This window comes from Acomys minous, assembly GCF_964271855.1.
Source record: "Acomys minous genome assembly, chromosome: 14".
In the NCBI taxonomy this organism is placed as follows: domain Eukaryota; kingdom Metazoa; phylum Chordata; class Mammalia; order Rodentia; family Muridae; genus Acomys; species Acomys minous.
Genome location: NC_140496.1, coordinates 58,237,827 through 58,253,587, shown reverse-complemented (window position 1 = coordinate 58,253,587; position 15,761 = coordinate 58,237,827). Strand labels below are relative to the sequence as shown.

Below are 15,761 nucleotides of genomic sequence, written 5' to 3'. Positions count from 1 at the left end.
ATTAGAAGACTGCCACTTGCCAATGATAGGAGATAATAGATATGCATTTATAATATGTGTATATAAATATAAATTTCTACAAAATTAGTTATTTTTAAATTTTTTTATTTAAATGATTTATTCAGATTACATCTCAATTGTTATCTTGTATCTTCCCTCCCTCCCTCTTTCACCCTATTCCCCTCCCCTAGGCCTGTGACAGAAGGGGACCTCCTCCCCCACCATAGGGTCACAACCCTTCAGGTATCATGCTAGTCGCCTGCTTCCCCTTCCTCTGAGTGTCACCAGGCCTCCCCACCAAGAGGAAGTGGTCAAATAGGGGACACCAGAGTTCATGCAGATTCAGTCCCTGCTCTCCACACAACTGTGGGGAATGTCCTGTCCATTGGCTAGATCTGAATAGGGGGTCTAGGTTTACCGCATGCATTGTCCTTGGTTGTCACAAACCCCCTGTGTCCAGATCCACCAGCCTTGATGGTCTTCTTGTGGGGTTATAGGACCCTCTGGGTCCTTCCATGTCCCCATTCTCCCTGGAGTCCCAATAGGAAGTCCCAGCATCTATCCCAATCCCCCACTAAATGAAGGCTTTCAGAGGACATCCTTGTTGAGTTAGTGTCCAATTATAAGTGAGTCTATACCATGTGTGTCTTTCTGGGTTTGGCTTAACTCACTAAGGATGATCATTTCTAGTTCCATCCATTTGCCTGCAAATTTCAAGATTTCTGTGTTTTTAATAGCTGAGTAGTATTCCATAGTGTAAATGTGCCACAAAATGCATTATTTTTATGGTGGTATTGCAAACAGAGATTTAGTTAATACTTTTCTTTCCTTATTCAAGACACACACTAAGCTAATTAGGACTGGCTAGGAAAAGGTACACAGAAAGACAGAGAGTATATTGAAAACACTGGCAGCCTTTATTCTAAAAAATAAAACAAACACCCTCAAATTTTAAATAATTCATTACTTTCAGGTTCACTTACCCTAATGAGTCAAACAAAATACTATCAGACATTTGCCCAACCAGATCTTCAGAATGGGCCAACTGATCAAAACCACAAGAAAAATGAGTGTTTTATGCATCATGTCCACAGGCTCTCCGGGCCACCTGTCTGTGTAATAATTACCTTAGGGAATTTTTATTTTATTTACACACAGGAATATACACACATATACCAATGCACACTTATCTATCTATCCATCCATCTTTCTATCCATCCATCCATCCATCCATCCATTTATCTTTTCATCTGCCATCCATCCATCCATCCATCCCTCCATCCATCCTTCCATCCATCCATTTACAATCTAAGTATTTGGCAGATCTCTGTTCTGGGCATGGCACAGAAGGAGTCAATAAGCTCTGATTTGTCCCAAACAAGTAAAGTCCTTACAGTTCAGTTCCACCATACTTTAGAAATGTTTATGTTTATGTGAAGCACTTGTCTTCTATAATCCACAGCAAGAAGTGTGGCCGTGTCTGCCGAGCAGTATGACGTGTGGGAAGGAGAGGCACTCACCCTTCTCTGCAAGGCGGCTGGGGATGCAGGTCCCCTGACTGTGAGCTGGTGGCTCATCCCACAGGACCAAACCACACCTGTGTTGGTGGCTGCCATGGGGCAAGATGGTACTGTGCAGCTGGGAGCCTCTTCTCCGGGCCCCAGTTACCATAGTAACAGGAGATTGGAGAAAGTGGATTGGGCCACCTTTCGACTGGAGATCGCCTCTGCCATGGTCACAGACAGTGGTACCTATGAGTGCAGAGTGTCCGAGAGGCCCCCGTACCAGGACAAAGATGTGCAATGGACCCAGAAGATACCAGTTACAGTAAAATCTCTGAGTGAGTCCCTGAGAAAAATCCTTTTCTGAGTGTGTATCAGTCACCTCCTTCTAGACTGCAGTTTGAGTGGTGCCATCCAGAACCCTTACCAGCAATTTATGTACCCTGAGTGGCGTCAGTGTATGTACCCCAAGACACTCAGAGCAGGATCTGCACATCAGACCCTTCACCAACCTCTTGAGTTTATTCATCTTTATAAAGATCATTCTCGAGTGCAACTTGTAAGTTGTTCAAAGTTGAAAACAAACCCCTATGACTCTGAGTTCACTTACAGAGAGATGACTATAGCCAAGCCTGCCCCGTTCCAGCAGCAGTCAGGGCATCACGAAGCCTTTGCTAGAGTGGGCAAGAGAGTGACACCAGACCCTGGGGGAGGAGAGGAGAGGAAGGAGGCCAGACCCTGGCTGTGAGTGTTGTCCCGGCTCAGTGCAGCTGTCTAAGCAGCACACTGAGGAAACACTGCCTGTTTGTTGTGGCTGATGAGAACAGTTGTAGGCAAGCGGGGAGACTTGGAGAGCTGAGTTGGAATTCGGGACACACTGTACCGTGGACCAACTTCTACCCCCCAATTCACAACACTCCAGGAACACGAATGTGTGGCCCTGTGTGAAGGGTGGCATTGAGAGAACTTGGAAGTCCCCGTGCTTAGAGTTGGTAAACAGGAAGTGCATCTCACTTTTCCCCCAACAGAATCAAGTGTAGGAGTTAACCTGATGAGCCGTCGGCCGCAAGTGACATTAGCCAGCACCATCACGCTGTTCTGCATAGTGAGGACCAACTACTCAGACCTCAAGCTGCCGTTCTCAGTGACATGGCAGTTCCAACCAGCCGGCTCTGGAGCCTTTCATCAGCTAATCCGAATCACCCACAATGGCACAGTTGAATGGGGCGATGTCCTTTCCGAGTTCCACAGGAAGATGAAGGTCTCACAGTCTTCCCTCCGTTCTCAACTCCAAATCCATGACGCTGCTATGGAGGAGACAGGGGTGTATCAGTGCCAAGTGGAAGGTTATGACAGAAACGCCCTGTGCACAGGCAGCCAGGCCAGGGTTTCTGTCACCTCTAACCTATTAAAGATTACTGTTACCTTTCCAGGTAAGTGATACTTGAAATTGATCCCTGCTAAAAGGAAAAAAGAAAGAAAAAAAGAAAAGAAAAGAAACTCTTTCTTTGTCACGTGTGATGACGCACATTTATAATCAGGAGGCTGAGACAGGAGGATTGAAAATTTGAGGTCGGTCTAGGCTACAATCGCCAGCCTCTGTCTCAAACAATAACAACAACAAAACTCCTCCTACTTTGTGTAAACTATAGAAACAAAATATCCGCTCATCGAGTCTGTATTGGTTAAGTAAGCATGACCCAATGGCATCACCATGAAGTTAGTATACACAGGCCAGCTGTAATGAATAAAAACGAGATGCCAGGCAACAGATACGATGTGGAGAAGTTTATTATAGGAGCATGGGAGAGCAAGGAACGGGGAGGGGCGCCCTGGAGAGAAAGAGAGAGACAGAGACAGTAGAAGAGAAAAGCAGGAGAGGAGAGAGGAAAGAAAGTGAGAGAGATAAGAGATGAAGGAGAGGGAGGGAGGGAGAGAGAGAGAGAGAGAGAGAGAGAGAGAGAGAGAGAGAGAGAGAGAGAGAGAGAGAGAGAGAGGATTTGCCCTGTTTATATCCTGGGCAGCTGGCCCACCTAGTGGCAGGCAGGTAATGCCTTCATAGCTTGCTAGGCTTGTGATGCGGTGGTCCTCACCACATCCCAGGGCAGCACCTTAGTAACTGGTCCGCGTCATTATCCAACCTCCCACGGCAGGCTGTGAAAGCTCTTCAGGAAGCCTGTGCCCTTGTCTCTCCAGTGCCTCCTGCCTTCCGGCCACACTGAACTGCCTGACTGATAATCCACATTCACTCTCTTCTAGCTGGTCTTTTCCTACTTTGTGGGTTCTTATTTCTCCCACCCTTCTCCACCTTTTTCCCACTCTCTCAAACCCCTAACACTAGATATGGGGGTGAGGGGGAGTGTGGGGGGGGAAGGATAAAGAGGAAAGGAAAGAGATCCATGAGTAAAGTCAGGGGCTGCAAAGGGGGCGATGTTATCGTGAGACTGCTTCCTGCTGATTAGGGGCGTGGAGTTCCTTGAGGCAGGTTTGATCTTCACTGTCAAAATATCTAATTTCTTCTTCTTCCTCCTCCTCTTTCTCCTCTTCCTCCTTTCTCTTCCCTCCTCTTCCTCCTCCTCTTCCTCCTTCTCCTCCTACCTCTTGTTTCTTCGTTGTGCATGACTACTTAACAAACTGAGACCAACAGCATCCAACCACCAACCAAGAATCTCCCCACCCACCCCCACCTTGGGGGCTCTCGCATTTACACCTTCTCTGAAAAATCCCCAGAATCCCAAAGGTCACACATCATAGAAACTCTCTGCAGCTGGCAAAATCACACCCCCACCAGAGCACGAGGCAGATCATAGTCAACTGCTGCAAAGCAGCTCCGTATCCCCCCCTCCACACACACACACACCTGGGATTAAAACAAAAACATATTCTTATAGTATTTCTGTGTTTTTAAAGAAAGCAAAATTCCAAAATTCTCACTATACTCTCACATTCAGGGACTTAGGTTGTTCCTTTTATGTGGAATTCCTTTGCTTTCTATTTAGCTGAATGGCTGCTATTATAGTTCTGGTTGTGAGCCTAGCCTTTGGGGCCTGAGCCATCTCTCCAGCCCGAATGGCTATTATTAATCTTCAAGACTTAGCTCAGAGTAGCCTGCTCCAGGAAGTCTGTCTTCACCCCATCTTTGGCTTAGGTAAATCTACTGTGTGGTCCTGATATTTGTTGCATTTCTGCATATCTCTGTCCTACATTGGTAATCAGTTATATAATATGGAAGTCTTTGTCCCTGCCCTATATCTTCCTCTAAACCGTCGTTCACTGACAGGAGGAATTTACAAAATATGTAGAATAGTCTGATATGTGATATAGTATGTAACTCAGAAATGTTTGTTGAAGGGAAAGCTAGGGGACCTGATGGCAACATCAACAGAAGTAGAGTAATCAACAAGAAATGGGAGTGAGATTTGGGAGATTTATTGTGCATCTTAAGACAAAGGAAAAGCCGCTGGTGTAAAAGATGGCAGAGTCCATACCCGTATGATAGTCTCACAGTGGAGTGGTTGCAAAGCGACAGGATTTTAATAGCCCATGCACAGCTTCCTCTCGTTTGCTTATGTCTGAAGGCAGCCCTAACTAGACTTTGACAAATTGGAGACCCAGAAGTCGTTCATACAGGAAACACAGGCAGGCAGAGTGCTCATAATGTCATTTTCTCTCAGAACAATGCAAACACTCTGTGGAACAGATTCTTTTGCTTAAATAGAGCAGTATTATCATGTGGGGGAGAGCTGGGCTTTTTTTTTTCTCCATGGCTCTCTCCATCCCCACACAGTAAGGGTAGAAGGAGGGCCAGCAGACACACATTATGACGAGAGAAGCACCAACCTGTAACCACACAGAATTCTCACAGGCGTGTTGGCCTTTTGACATTGTAGCACAACACTGTCACCCACAAAGCTTTTGCACAAACCAAGTACCAAGAACAAAACAAAATTTCATAGTATTTTAAGCAAGTTTACAGTTTTGTGCTGGAGCTGCGTCCACAGCTATTCTCCATGTGCAGCTTGTGAGATGGACAGGCCGGCTTCATCAGATCATGAGCCATAGCAAAGATGAATGGGTGGTTAGGGCAGCTGTGTGTGTATGGGGGGGGGAGTCACCCACACGATGGCTGGAGAGCAGCCATTCTCGACTTGTGGGTTGTGACCTCTTTGGAGGTCGTATGTCAGATATCCTGCGTATCATATATTTACATTAGGATTAATAGCACTAGCAAAATTACAGTTATAAAGTAAACAAAATGATTTTATGATTGGGGTCACCACAGCATGAGGAACTGTATTAAAGGGTCACAGCGTGAGGAAGGTTGAGAACCACTGCTGCTGTAGACGCTGTTTGCCCTCGTTGACACGCTAGCTTAAAATTCTGGGTTTTGTGAGGTCTTTTTTTTTTCACCTAGGAAAGTAACTTTTCATTTTTTTCACTCAGAGAGAAAACTGAGAGTGAGCTCAAGCAATAGGGTCCAAGAGCTCTCCGCCAGCTCCAGCACTCACATAGAATGTGCCATCCTGTCCCGGTCTCCTGGAAACCTTTCGCTGTCCATCACTTGGTACTTCTCTCCCATGTCTGCAAATGTGTCCTATCTGAAGATCCTAGAAATGGACCAAACCCATGTTGTAAGATACGGGGATGACTTTCAAACCCCTCGGAGCAAGCAGAAATTTCATTCTGAGAAAGTTTCCCAAGACTTATTTCTGCTGAGCATCCTGAGCGTGGAAGACAGTGACCAGGGCCGCTATCACTGTGCTGTGGAGGAATGGCTCTGGTCTACCAACGGCACTTGGCAAAGGCTTGAAAGAAAGACTTCAGGGCTCACAGAACTGAAACTCAGGCCCACAGGTAAATCTTAGAAGAGTCTTGTCACACATCTTTTTTTATGGGGTTTTCTCCAGCAGCCTTAGGAGTGTGACTATGGGAAGATTACAAATGTAGTCCGGGCCATAGAAATAAGAGGCACCTACAAATGACTACAGGACCTAGAAGCCCACCAGAGGAGGAGAGGTTGCTTAAGGTAAATCAGTATGAGGTTTCAAGCTCAGAAGAGAACAAGATCCCTTAGCCTGGTTTGCTTATCAGCCTGGCAGCCTGGTCCATGCAGCTGCCCAGGGAATCGTATCTCCAGATCTCTATAATAACAAGCTGTGTCACTCCAGTGGGGCCCTACTGTAATTTGGCAGGGAAAGAGTAATACGAAGCATATTTCTCCCACTGTGAACAGAGACTGTACAACTCTGTGGGGACGTGTGGAGAAATTGCTTTTCAACATTTGGCTGCCTAAACATAAGGCAAATAAGAGTAGTTAACTGTTGCAATGGCTTACTGGGGGAGTCTTCTCCACCTCTGGAGATCTCTAAAAATGTAATGGAACTTCCATCCATTCCAGCTAGTCCACGAGCGCTGCTGTCTGAATGTGGACAGGCTTGCCTGGGTCTCTCAGTCCTGGCTGGGCCACCTCTGACTGTTGATTAAAGTCAAATCAGCTAAGGAACTGGATACGATTCAACAGTATGATGTAAATAACTCTATCTAACATGGTGCTTAAAGTACTATTTTCAAGATGACATTAAAAAAACAACCCTAATATTATAACTGGACATTCCCGTATGCTAGAAACAGGACTGTAGAGATAGTAAGACACAGCCTTTGCCCTTGGCGAGCTCACGGGCTGTGAGTGAAGCAGAGGTAAAACACAGGAAGAGAGAGAGAGAGCTCTTCCTCTGCCCTGTCTCCCTATCTCTTCCAGTCCCTCCCCTTTCTCTGTTAAGCTTGATTGCTCCTCAGGGAGCCATCCTGGGCTCTTCTGTTTCTTAGTCTCTGCTTTTCTCAGAACTTCTAAAACACTGCCCTGGCTTTAACGATCACCTACAAGATAAAACACCCTAGATATCCTGAGCCTTAGGCGTTTAGACCCTACTGTTCACTAGCACGTGGATGCCCCACAGGCTCCGCCCCCATTGCATGTATTATCTTTTCTGCCCCCTGATGCCTTTCTCTCCCTACATTCTGGATCTGTGACTTATGTCCCTGCCCTCCAGTTGTCCTAGCCAAACACTTGTCTGGGTGCGCCTGCATCTTTTAAGGAGGCAACATCGCTTGGTTCAAGCCAATGTTTCTCAGGTGGAAATATGACCTCATGACTAGATCTGTTGGCGTATCACAAAATTCTCACAGTCTGCACTAAGTTGGCCAGATTGGGAGGTACGTGGGAGGACAGTAAAGTTCACTCTGGGTGTGTTTATGAGAACAGTTCCAGAGAGGCTAGGCTAGGGGAGAGCTGCCTGAATGTGTGTGGTGGCGTCATTAAATAGGCTGGGGTCACAGACAGAATACAATGGAAGAAGAAAGCCCACAGGCACAGGCTTGCTCTCTCTCTCTACTTCCTTGCCATCCTGAGAGCAGTTTTTGCCACTATGAAATTCTGTTTCACCTTAGGCTCAAAGCAATGGACCTAGATGAATTTGGACTAACATTTCTGAAGCTATCAACAGAATAAACATTTCTTCCTCTAAACTCTTCCACTTAGGTATTTGTTGAAACAACCACCACCACCACCACTACAAAACAATATAGAAAATTGATTCCAGAGAGGTGGGGTCAATGCTGTGACCCAGCCTGACAGAGTGGTTCTTAAGCATTTGAAACTGGTTTGAGGGAGGAGTTTGGAAGAGTCTGGAGAAGCCAAATGATTGCTAGAACGTTTCAAGCAAAGCTAATGAGAAATTCTGGTGGGAAAAAAATCTGATAGGAATATGGACAGAGAGACAGTGCTCATGAAATGAGGACTCTATTGGGAAATGGACTAAAGGCAAATATTTGGTCATTGCCTGAGTCTTGAGTGAGGTTGAGCTCAAAAGGAAACGGGAAAAAAATTCCACATCAGGGCTCGGGATATGGCGTGGTTACTGCTAACTCCTTTTAGCCAGGATTACAGTGACAATTAAGAGCAAAACAAATCAGAAGGATGTGAAAACCTTGGCATCTGCCCAATAACAAGGCTCATGTAAAGTTGGGGCAGAGGGTCAAGGAAAGCGTGGCTGTTAGAGGTTAGTGCCACGTACCTGGGCCAGCACAAAAGGAGAAGTACCTCGGAGGCAGCTCAGGAATTGGTCAAACCCACCCATCAAAGACTCAAGGATGTGAAAGAGTAAATTCACTGAGGAGATTTTCTCTTGAAAGCCAGGTACGGTGGCATTCAGCTAGGAAGACCAACGCAGGAAGGATGAGGACAACTTCAAAGACATTCTGACTTTCACACAGACTACTCCAAGCTAATGTGATTGTGTGTGTGTGTGTGTGTGTGTGTGTGTGTGTGTGTGTGTGTGTGTGTACATGAATGGAGTCCCCTGCTCACCCTGAGCTCTGTAGGAAGTTGGTTCTGTAGGATCCATTTTACTGGGCTCAGCTGCATAAACACTGAGAGGCCACAGAAGCCATGGTCCAAGGATTCCTCATCATGTCAAACTGTTTATAAGCATCTCAGCCATCCATGTGACCACGAGGTCTGTAGACTAGAATATAGGGGTACTGGATCATGGCGCCTGAAACCACCAGCCGCATAATAAATATTTTCTTCCTTAAGATATTCTCCTCAGGTGTTTGTGTCTCGGTGATGACAAAAGTGACTAATGTAACACAATGACATTTCTCAGCTTGGGAATGCTACCAGTCATCCTGATTCTTACAAAACACCCAGATACTGAGCCCCATGCCGCTGTGGGCTGGCCCTGTCCACCTGGCAGGCTGGTCGTCACTGTAGCAGCGGATTTCCATTCAATTTTCAAGAAGAAAATAAACCTTAGCGACAAAAGCCAAAGAGAAAACAAAACCAAGGCTGAAGGGGTCTCTTGAGCTTGGAACTGGATCTTGGTGGATTAAAAACCAGTTTGCAATCAAATAGGCAGTAACTTGAGGCAAGGACACAGCGAATTTTACATGAATTAAGATTCTATGAATGAAGAGCAAGTAAGTACTTCATAGTCTAAGACCAGGAGGGGAAAAGTTTAAAAACAACAAAGTAGATTAATAAATGAGTTTGTAGTGGAGTTGAAAATCTAATGTGCACTGTAATTTTTCACCTTAACTTTCTGCTGTTCTTTGTTACAAATACTGGGGGGGGGGTGTCCTTCCAAGTCCTCACCTGCTGGTTAGTGGGGGAGGGGGAGGAAGGAAAGCCCAAAACTGTTTAAGTCATACGAATTAATAACTGAAACAGTTCCCTTGGGTGGTGTTCTGGGGTGTTTTGTTTTGTTTTATTTTATTTTGTTTTGTTTTGTTTTTGAGACAGGGTTTCTCTGTGCAGCCTTGGTTGGTCTAGACTTTCTTTGCAGACCAGGCTGGCCTCAAACTCACAGAGACCCACCTACTTCTGCCACCTCTCGAGTGCTGGGATTAAAGGCATGCTCCACCACGCCTGGCCCTTGGGTGGTATTCTGACCAGTGTGTCTGAACAAGAGATAGTATCTAGGTGTGTGGGGGGGTGGGGAGGCAGGAGAAGAGGAATGGTTCTGATGTAATTATAACTTGGTGGAGTACTGAAAGGTGTGAACAGTGCCTGTGGGAAATCAAAGAGGAAGTTCAAAGTCAGGCAAAGGCTGCGAGCCCGGCTGAAGTTGTGTCTATTTCAGTAGTAGGCTCTACCAGGCAAGAGGTCAGGCTAAAAGCAGGAAGTGGCTAGCTTGGTTCGGAGCAGAGAATGGTCTGGCAAGAGTGGAAAAAAGGAGAAAGATCAAAGGGAAACACTAACACGAAGGTCCTAATGTCTGGAGAATACCAGAGAGATCTCCCAGTGGACACCATGTGGCTCACAGTTGATCAGGCCAAAAGTCTGCTCTTCTCTCTAACTGCCCACCATTTTCCTCCTAGGAAGTCAGGTTCGTGTCTCCAGAGTGAGCTGGATGGGAAACGCTACCGAGCACGGAGAGGTAGGCATCAGCTGCAGCCTGGACGGCAGCTCAGGCAGCGCAGCCTCCCTGTACTCCGTGACGTGGTACCGGAGCGGGGAAAACGGTGCGAGTCGGATGCTGGTGCACATGCAGTACGACGGCTTGCTGGAGTACGGCCGAGAGGGGCGCAGCAGGCCCCTGCTCTGCTACCGAGCCTCCCCCACAGACTTCGTCCTGAAGCTGCAGCAGGTGGAGATGGAAGATGCTGGCGTGTACTGGTGCAAGGTGGCCGAGTGGCAGCAACATGGCCACCCAGGCAAGTGGATCAACCAAGCCTCAGATGAGTCGCAACGGATGGTGCTCAGGGTGCTGGCCTCAGGTAATTTGGCGGGGGGGGGGGGGTGGGGGTGGGGGGGTGGGGGGGTGGGGGGGAGTGGGGGTGGTGGTGGGGTGGGGGGTGGGGGGGGGTGGGGACAAAGAGCCACTGGCTCATGGAGATAGCCGGCTCCCCCCTGTGCTTCCTACTAGCCTTTCTTTCTTCAGGCTAATGACAATTTTTCCAGATTCCTTAAAGGAGATGGCTTTTCTGCCTCCCCCCTTAGTAACCTACTTCAGCCAGCAAGGTCTATGTGAAGTTCAGTCGTGCGCACTTGATGGAAGCGCACATCTGACCTGTCTGACCTTCATCTCGGGCAAAAGGCCGTGAGCATCATGTTTGCCTCCGATATCCAAAGAGCACGTACAGCCAGCATCCTTACTTCTTGGCTGCTCCTCTAATCTTGGGATGCTGTAGTGGAAAAGAAAACAAGGCAGAACAAGAGGATGGCTGTGATGATAACGCTGTATTTTTACACAACTGGACCTCAGTCAGTTACACACAACACTCCTTTGATCAAGAGAAGAACCAAAAACATTCTTCCTCAAAGAATTAGTACTGGGGTCTCCCCCCCTCCCCCCCTCTCTCCCTCCCCCTCGTCTCTCTAGCTCTCTCTCTTCTGTCTGTCTGTCTGTCTGCCTCCTCACCAAACTGTCAAGGCTTTGATCATCTTGCCAGTCAAACACGTCCACCTTACAGGGATAGAATGGCTGCTGTGGCTCAGACCTGTAGAGACTCTGGGCTACCATCACTTGGCCCTGTGACTCTGAGTCTGCATGACAGGAGTGTGTGGCTGGGCAAAACCACTCACCTCATGCCTAGGAAATAGGTGAGAGAGAAAGAGGAAGGGCTGGTGTCTCACTGTCCCCTTCAGTGGCATGCCGTTAATGACAGGAAGCTCTCCCACTAGAACCTTCTCCTAAAGGCACCTCTACCTCTAACAGAATCAAACTGAGGAGGAGGCGGCCTTTCCTACGTGGACCTTTTAGGGGCTGGGATGCTCACTTAAGACCCAAATGATAGCAATGGTTGGTTGGTGTCCTCTTCCCATTGTATCGTTGTGTCCTGGATGAAATAAAAGAAAGGGGGATGTTGCTTAGAGCTACCATATAGGCTCCAACAAAGAGGACCATCACTCAAGGGCCTTTGACCAAAGAGTGACAGTTCTTGGTGTGGGAAAGTCATCCTCGGCCAACGTCTCAGCCTACTGCAGTATCAGACATATGACAGGCATCTGTTCTGCATGTGTTAATAATAAGAGCGGTCTGTTCCAGCTAGACCAATAAATTGTGGCTGGTTATAGTATCTGCCAGCTCATTATCTTAGCTATTTCTTTGCATTCCAGTAAGACTCAAATAGGTGAAAGGTGAACTACAGGCTGAGCTTATGTTGGGAAAGAATCACTAAAGAAAGTAAGGCAGAGTCTTGGTACTCCACCATGGGAAAGATAAATGGAGTTTATCATAAAATTAGCATCCCTACGAGACCACCCTGTAAGGGGAAGAGTGTAAATGGCAATTTCCCACAGGCAAAGTGAGCCTCACTGTATGCCAGCTAGGCTCCATCTGACTTGTTCCCTAGGGTTCCCCAACCCCTGCCTCCCCTGTCTGTTCTTTGGGGCTCCCTCACCCTTCCCCCATACCCATTCTTTGGTAATTCTTTTTTTCTTCCAAGTGTTCAGGCAGATTTTCTTTATCAGCTTTTGATTCCAGCAATTATAGGATGTTCCACGCATCTGGGCACACCCGAGAATGTTTTCCTCTGGAACTCACAGGCCCTTTAGAGTCAGTCATTTTTTACAGTAGACTAAATAGGTAACAACCATAAAAAGGGCAGACTCCGTTCCTAGAAGCATATCTCCTCTGAGGCAGGTAAGATGCTGCACAGCATAATCTACTCGAGATCGTGTGGAACATGTGTAAGAGATGAACTGGGGAAGGAGACATTAAAAAAAAAACGGAGTTTTTGTCTCTTCTGGAAAAGCTCACCGGCTTGTGCCATGACCAACAGGGTTTTCATTGTTAGTAACATCAGTCTGGGACTGAGCAACTGGCCTGCTCCACCTTGCTGCTCCTGGCTGGTGGTCAGGGAGCCAATCTGAGTGATTAAAAAGTCCTCATGGGGTGGGTGAGATAAGCCTCAACTCAGATTGCAGTCTTACCACCTACAAGCATTACACCATGTTTACTTAACTTGTATGATGTTCAGCTTTTTTCATAAAAAGAGGATCATAGTATGTATTTTGAAAACCACATAGTGACACTGGCATGTTGTAAGTTTTAGATAAATGTTAACCCCTTTTCCTATATGCCTCCAACCAAACTTGTTCCATATACATACGCACACCATTATAATTTCTTTTCATGTTCCTGTCATAAAACATTTTAACAAATGCAACTTAAAAGGAGAAGAAGGTTAATTCTGGCTCCTAGTTCAAAGATACAGTTCAGCTGGGCAGTGGTGGCGCACACCTTTAACCCCAGCACTTAGGAGGCAAGAGGCAGGCAGATCTGCAAGTTCAAGGCCAGCCTGGTCTACAGTGTGAGTTACAGGACAGCCAGGGCTACACAGAGAAACCCTGTCTCAAGAAAAAAAAAAAAGACACAAGATACAGTTCCTCATGGTAAGAAAGTCAAGGTGGCAGGAGCTCCAAGTAGCTGGCTTCATTGTATCTGCAGTTAGGAAGAAGGCAGCAGTGAGCGCTTCTGCCCAGCTCATTTTTTCCTTTTTAGGATCTTAGTCTAAGGGATGGTGCTGCTCATGGTGGGCAAGTCTTCCCACCTCAATTAGCATAGTCAAGACAATCCTCCGCAGGTTTGCCTGTCTCCTAGGTGATGCCAGACTCTGTGAAGCTGAACTGGAACCACCACACATACATGCATAATATCGTATCCACATCTATGTTGCAGACTATTTTAATTTGCTCAATAAATAATCGCATGAGCTGTGAGCACACAGAACTGCGTGTGGCAGAGATTGTTTCCACAGAATGGAGAGAGTTGAATGCCCTGTGATAAGTGTCATCAGATAAGTAGTCTCCGGATGCTGAAGGAGCAAGTGAGCTGGAGTGAAGGGTCAGGAATTCGGTCTAGGAAGGTTTTCTAGAACATGGATGTATGAGAAGAGAGAAAACTGTTTTAAGAAAAGGTACACAGATGCCCAAAAGATAGAACACTTCATGCCAGAGCAAAGGAACCTTAGGGGTTAAGAAGGACTGGGACTCAGTGCACAAGGCTAAGAGAGGAGGTCATGGCAGAGGGGACTGCACAGAGCTCAGTGTATGTGCTTAGTGTATAAGGTAAGGGAGGGGCCCTTCATCATGACGTATGGGTGCCACTGAATGAATGCAAGTGGCAGTGACAGATACCCTTGGAGTCACATTTAGGAGGTTCCCATTGAGTGAAGCGGAAGTGAAGGGAGGCAGACAGAGCCAAGAGGAAGCAAGATGGCGGCCCGAGCAGTGCATTGAGAACGAGGGAAGAACAAGCAGTGGGCATTAGGAGATTGATTCGATAGATGTCTGTGGGGAGTGAGGGAGCAGAAGAGACAAATTCATATCGGGGCTTACGTGGACCGTGAGGCCTTTTACCAAACAACTGAACCAAGCCTTAGAGAAGGAGACTGGTCCAGTCTGTGTAAGTTGAGCTGGAAGTCAACTCGAAGACAGTTTTCAGGAAGTGTTTATCCGGGAGATAACGGGAATTCCAAATGCGAACTGCATCTGACTTGTTCACTGAGAGCTATCAGTGTGTGGCCAGCAATGATGCTCAAGGGAGGACACCCAAGGTAGAATGCCATGTGTCAGTGGTGGTGAATCACAACAGCATATGAAGGCCAAGGGAAGCCCAAGGGACCGAACAGTACAAAAAGGCCCTGTAATATGAGAATGCAAGGGCTGAAGAGATACCCAAGTGCTTAGACACACCGCTGTGCAACCATGAGAGCTGGGGTTCGGGTCCTGGTACCCATGCAACAAACCAGGCATGATCTCATATGCACTTGTGTCCCCAGAACTGTTGTAGGCAAAGTTAGGAGCTCTCTGGGGTTTGCTGGTTGCCAGCCTAGGCACAACATAATGTGAGTTACGTTATAGGAGATACCTTTCCTTATAGGGACAAGAGCATGGGAACATCTCTATTGGATCTAGCATGTAGGGGCAGAAAAGCAATAAGAATGTGAGCCTGCGGGGTAAGGAGACAGACGCGTAAGAGTTGGGATGCTCTCTCAACAAGCTCTGTAAAGGGCAAGAGAGGAGACCGTAACACAAGGCAGAAAGCACTGGTGGATTTTCCTTATTTGTTCTGTTTGGGGTTCAAGTTGGTAGGCTGAGGAGCAGTGCAGAGGGGGAAGGGCAGTAGTGGGGAGATGCAGTCCATCTGGCAGCCGAGTGTCTGGCTCTGTGGGCAGCCTAAGAGGCGATGGCGCTCCTCTATGCCGTCCTTCCCACTGTACGAGTAAGCCTTCATGTTTCCCTGACCCGCTTTCTCTCAGTCATCATCACCTGCTTCTACCTGTACCACACACACCACCACTAGTGGACACACACTCCGAGAATGCACCAACACCGCATGTCTTTCAACTCTGGCCTGACACCCAAGAGAGGCGCAGATGTTTGCCAGCTCACAGTTGTGCTTCTGAGTGCCAATTCTGCAGGTTGATTGAATCCAAATCAAAAACAGTTTGCCATTGCTCTTTACTTAGCCACCTCCTCTATTTGACCACACCGGATATGGTTAGTTTAGGATAACACCAAAGAACCGTGGGTCACATGACTTGAGCTGAGGCAGAACAGACTATAACCCGCCTCCCTACCCCACCTGCTGGCATCTTGTCTCTTTACAACGAGGGTAAGGGCAGTAGGGCTGACTCTTTTGACCTCACCTTCAGATCCTAAATACAAATGCGTTATCCTTTCATTTGTTTTTGTTTTTGTTTTTCTCTTTTTGAGTTAAGGATTCACAGATCCCAGGCTGTCCTCACATGTGC

General features: G+C 47.0%; 1 protein-coding gene across 2 annotated transcripts in view; it reads left to right on the top strand.

The window, feature by feature from the left end:
- CD101 (CD101 molecule) overlaps positions 1 to 15,761 on the top strand; it is a 49,143-nt gene that overhangs the window by 17,260 nt on the left and 16,122 nt on the right. For both annotated transcript variants that reach the window (XM_084757196.1, XM_084757195.1), the window contains exons 5-8: positions 1,463 to 1,840; positions 2,531 to 2,935; positions 5,946 to 6,356; positions 10,380 to 10,778. In XM_084757196.1, coding sequence (XP_084613322.1) covers positions 1,463 to 1,840; positions 2,531 to 2,935; positions 5,946 to 6,356; positions 10,380 to 10,778 — 1,593 coding nt within the window. The remainder of the gene's footprint in view (positions 1 to 1,462; positions 1,841 to 2,530; positions 2,936 to 5,945; positions 6,357 to 10,379; positions 10,779 to 15,761) is intronic.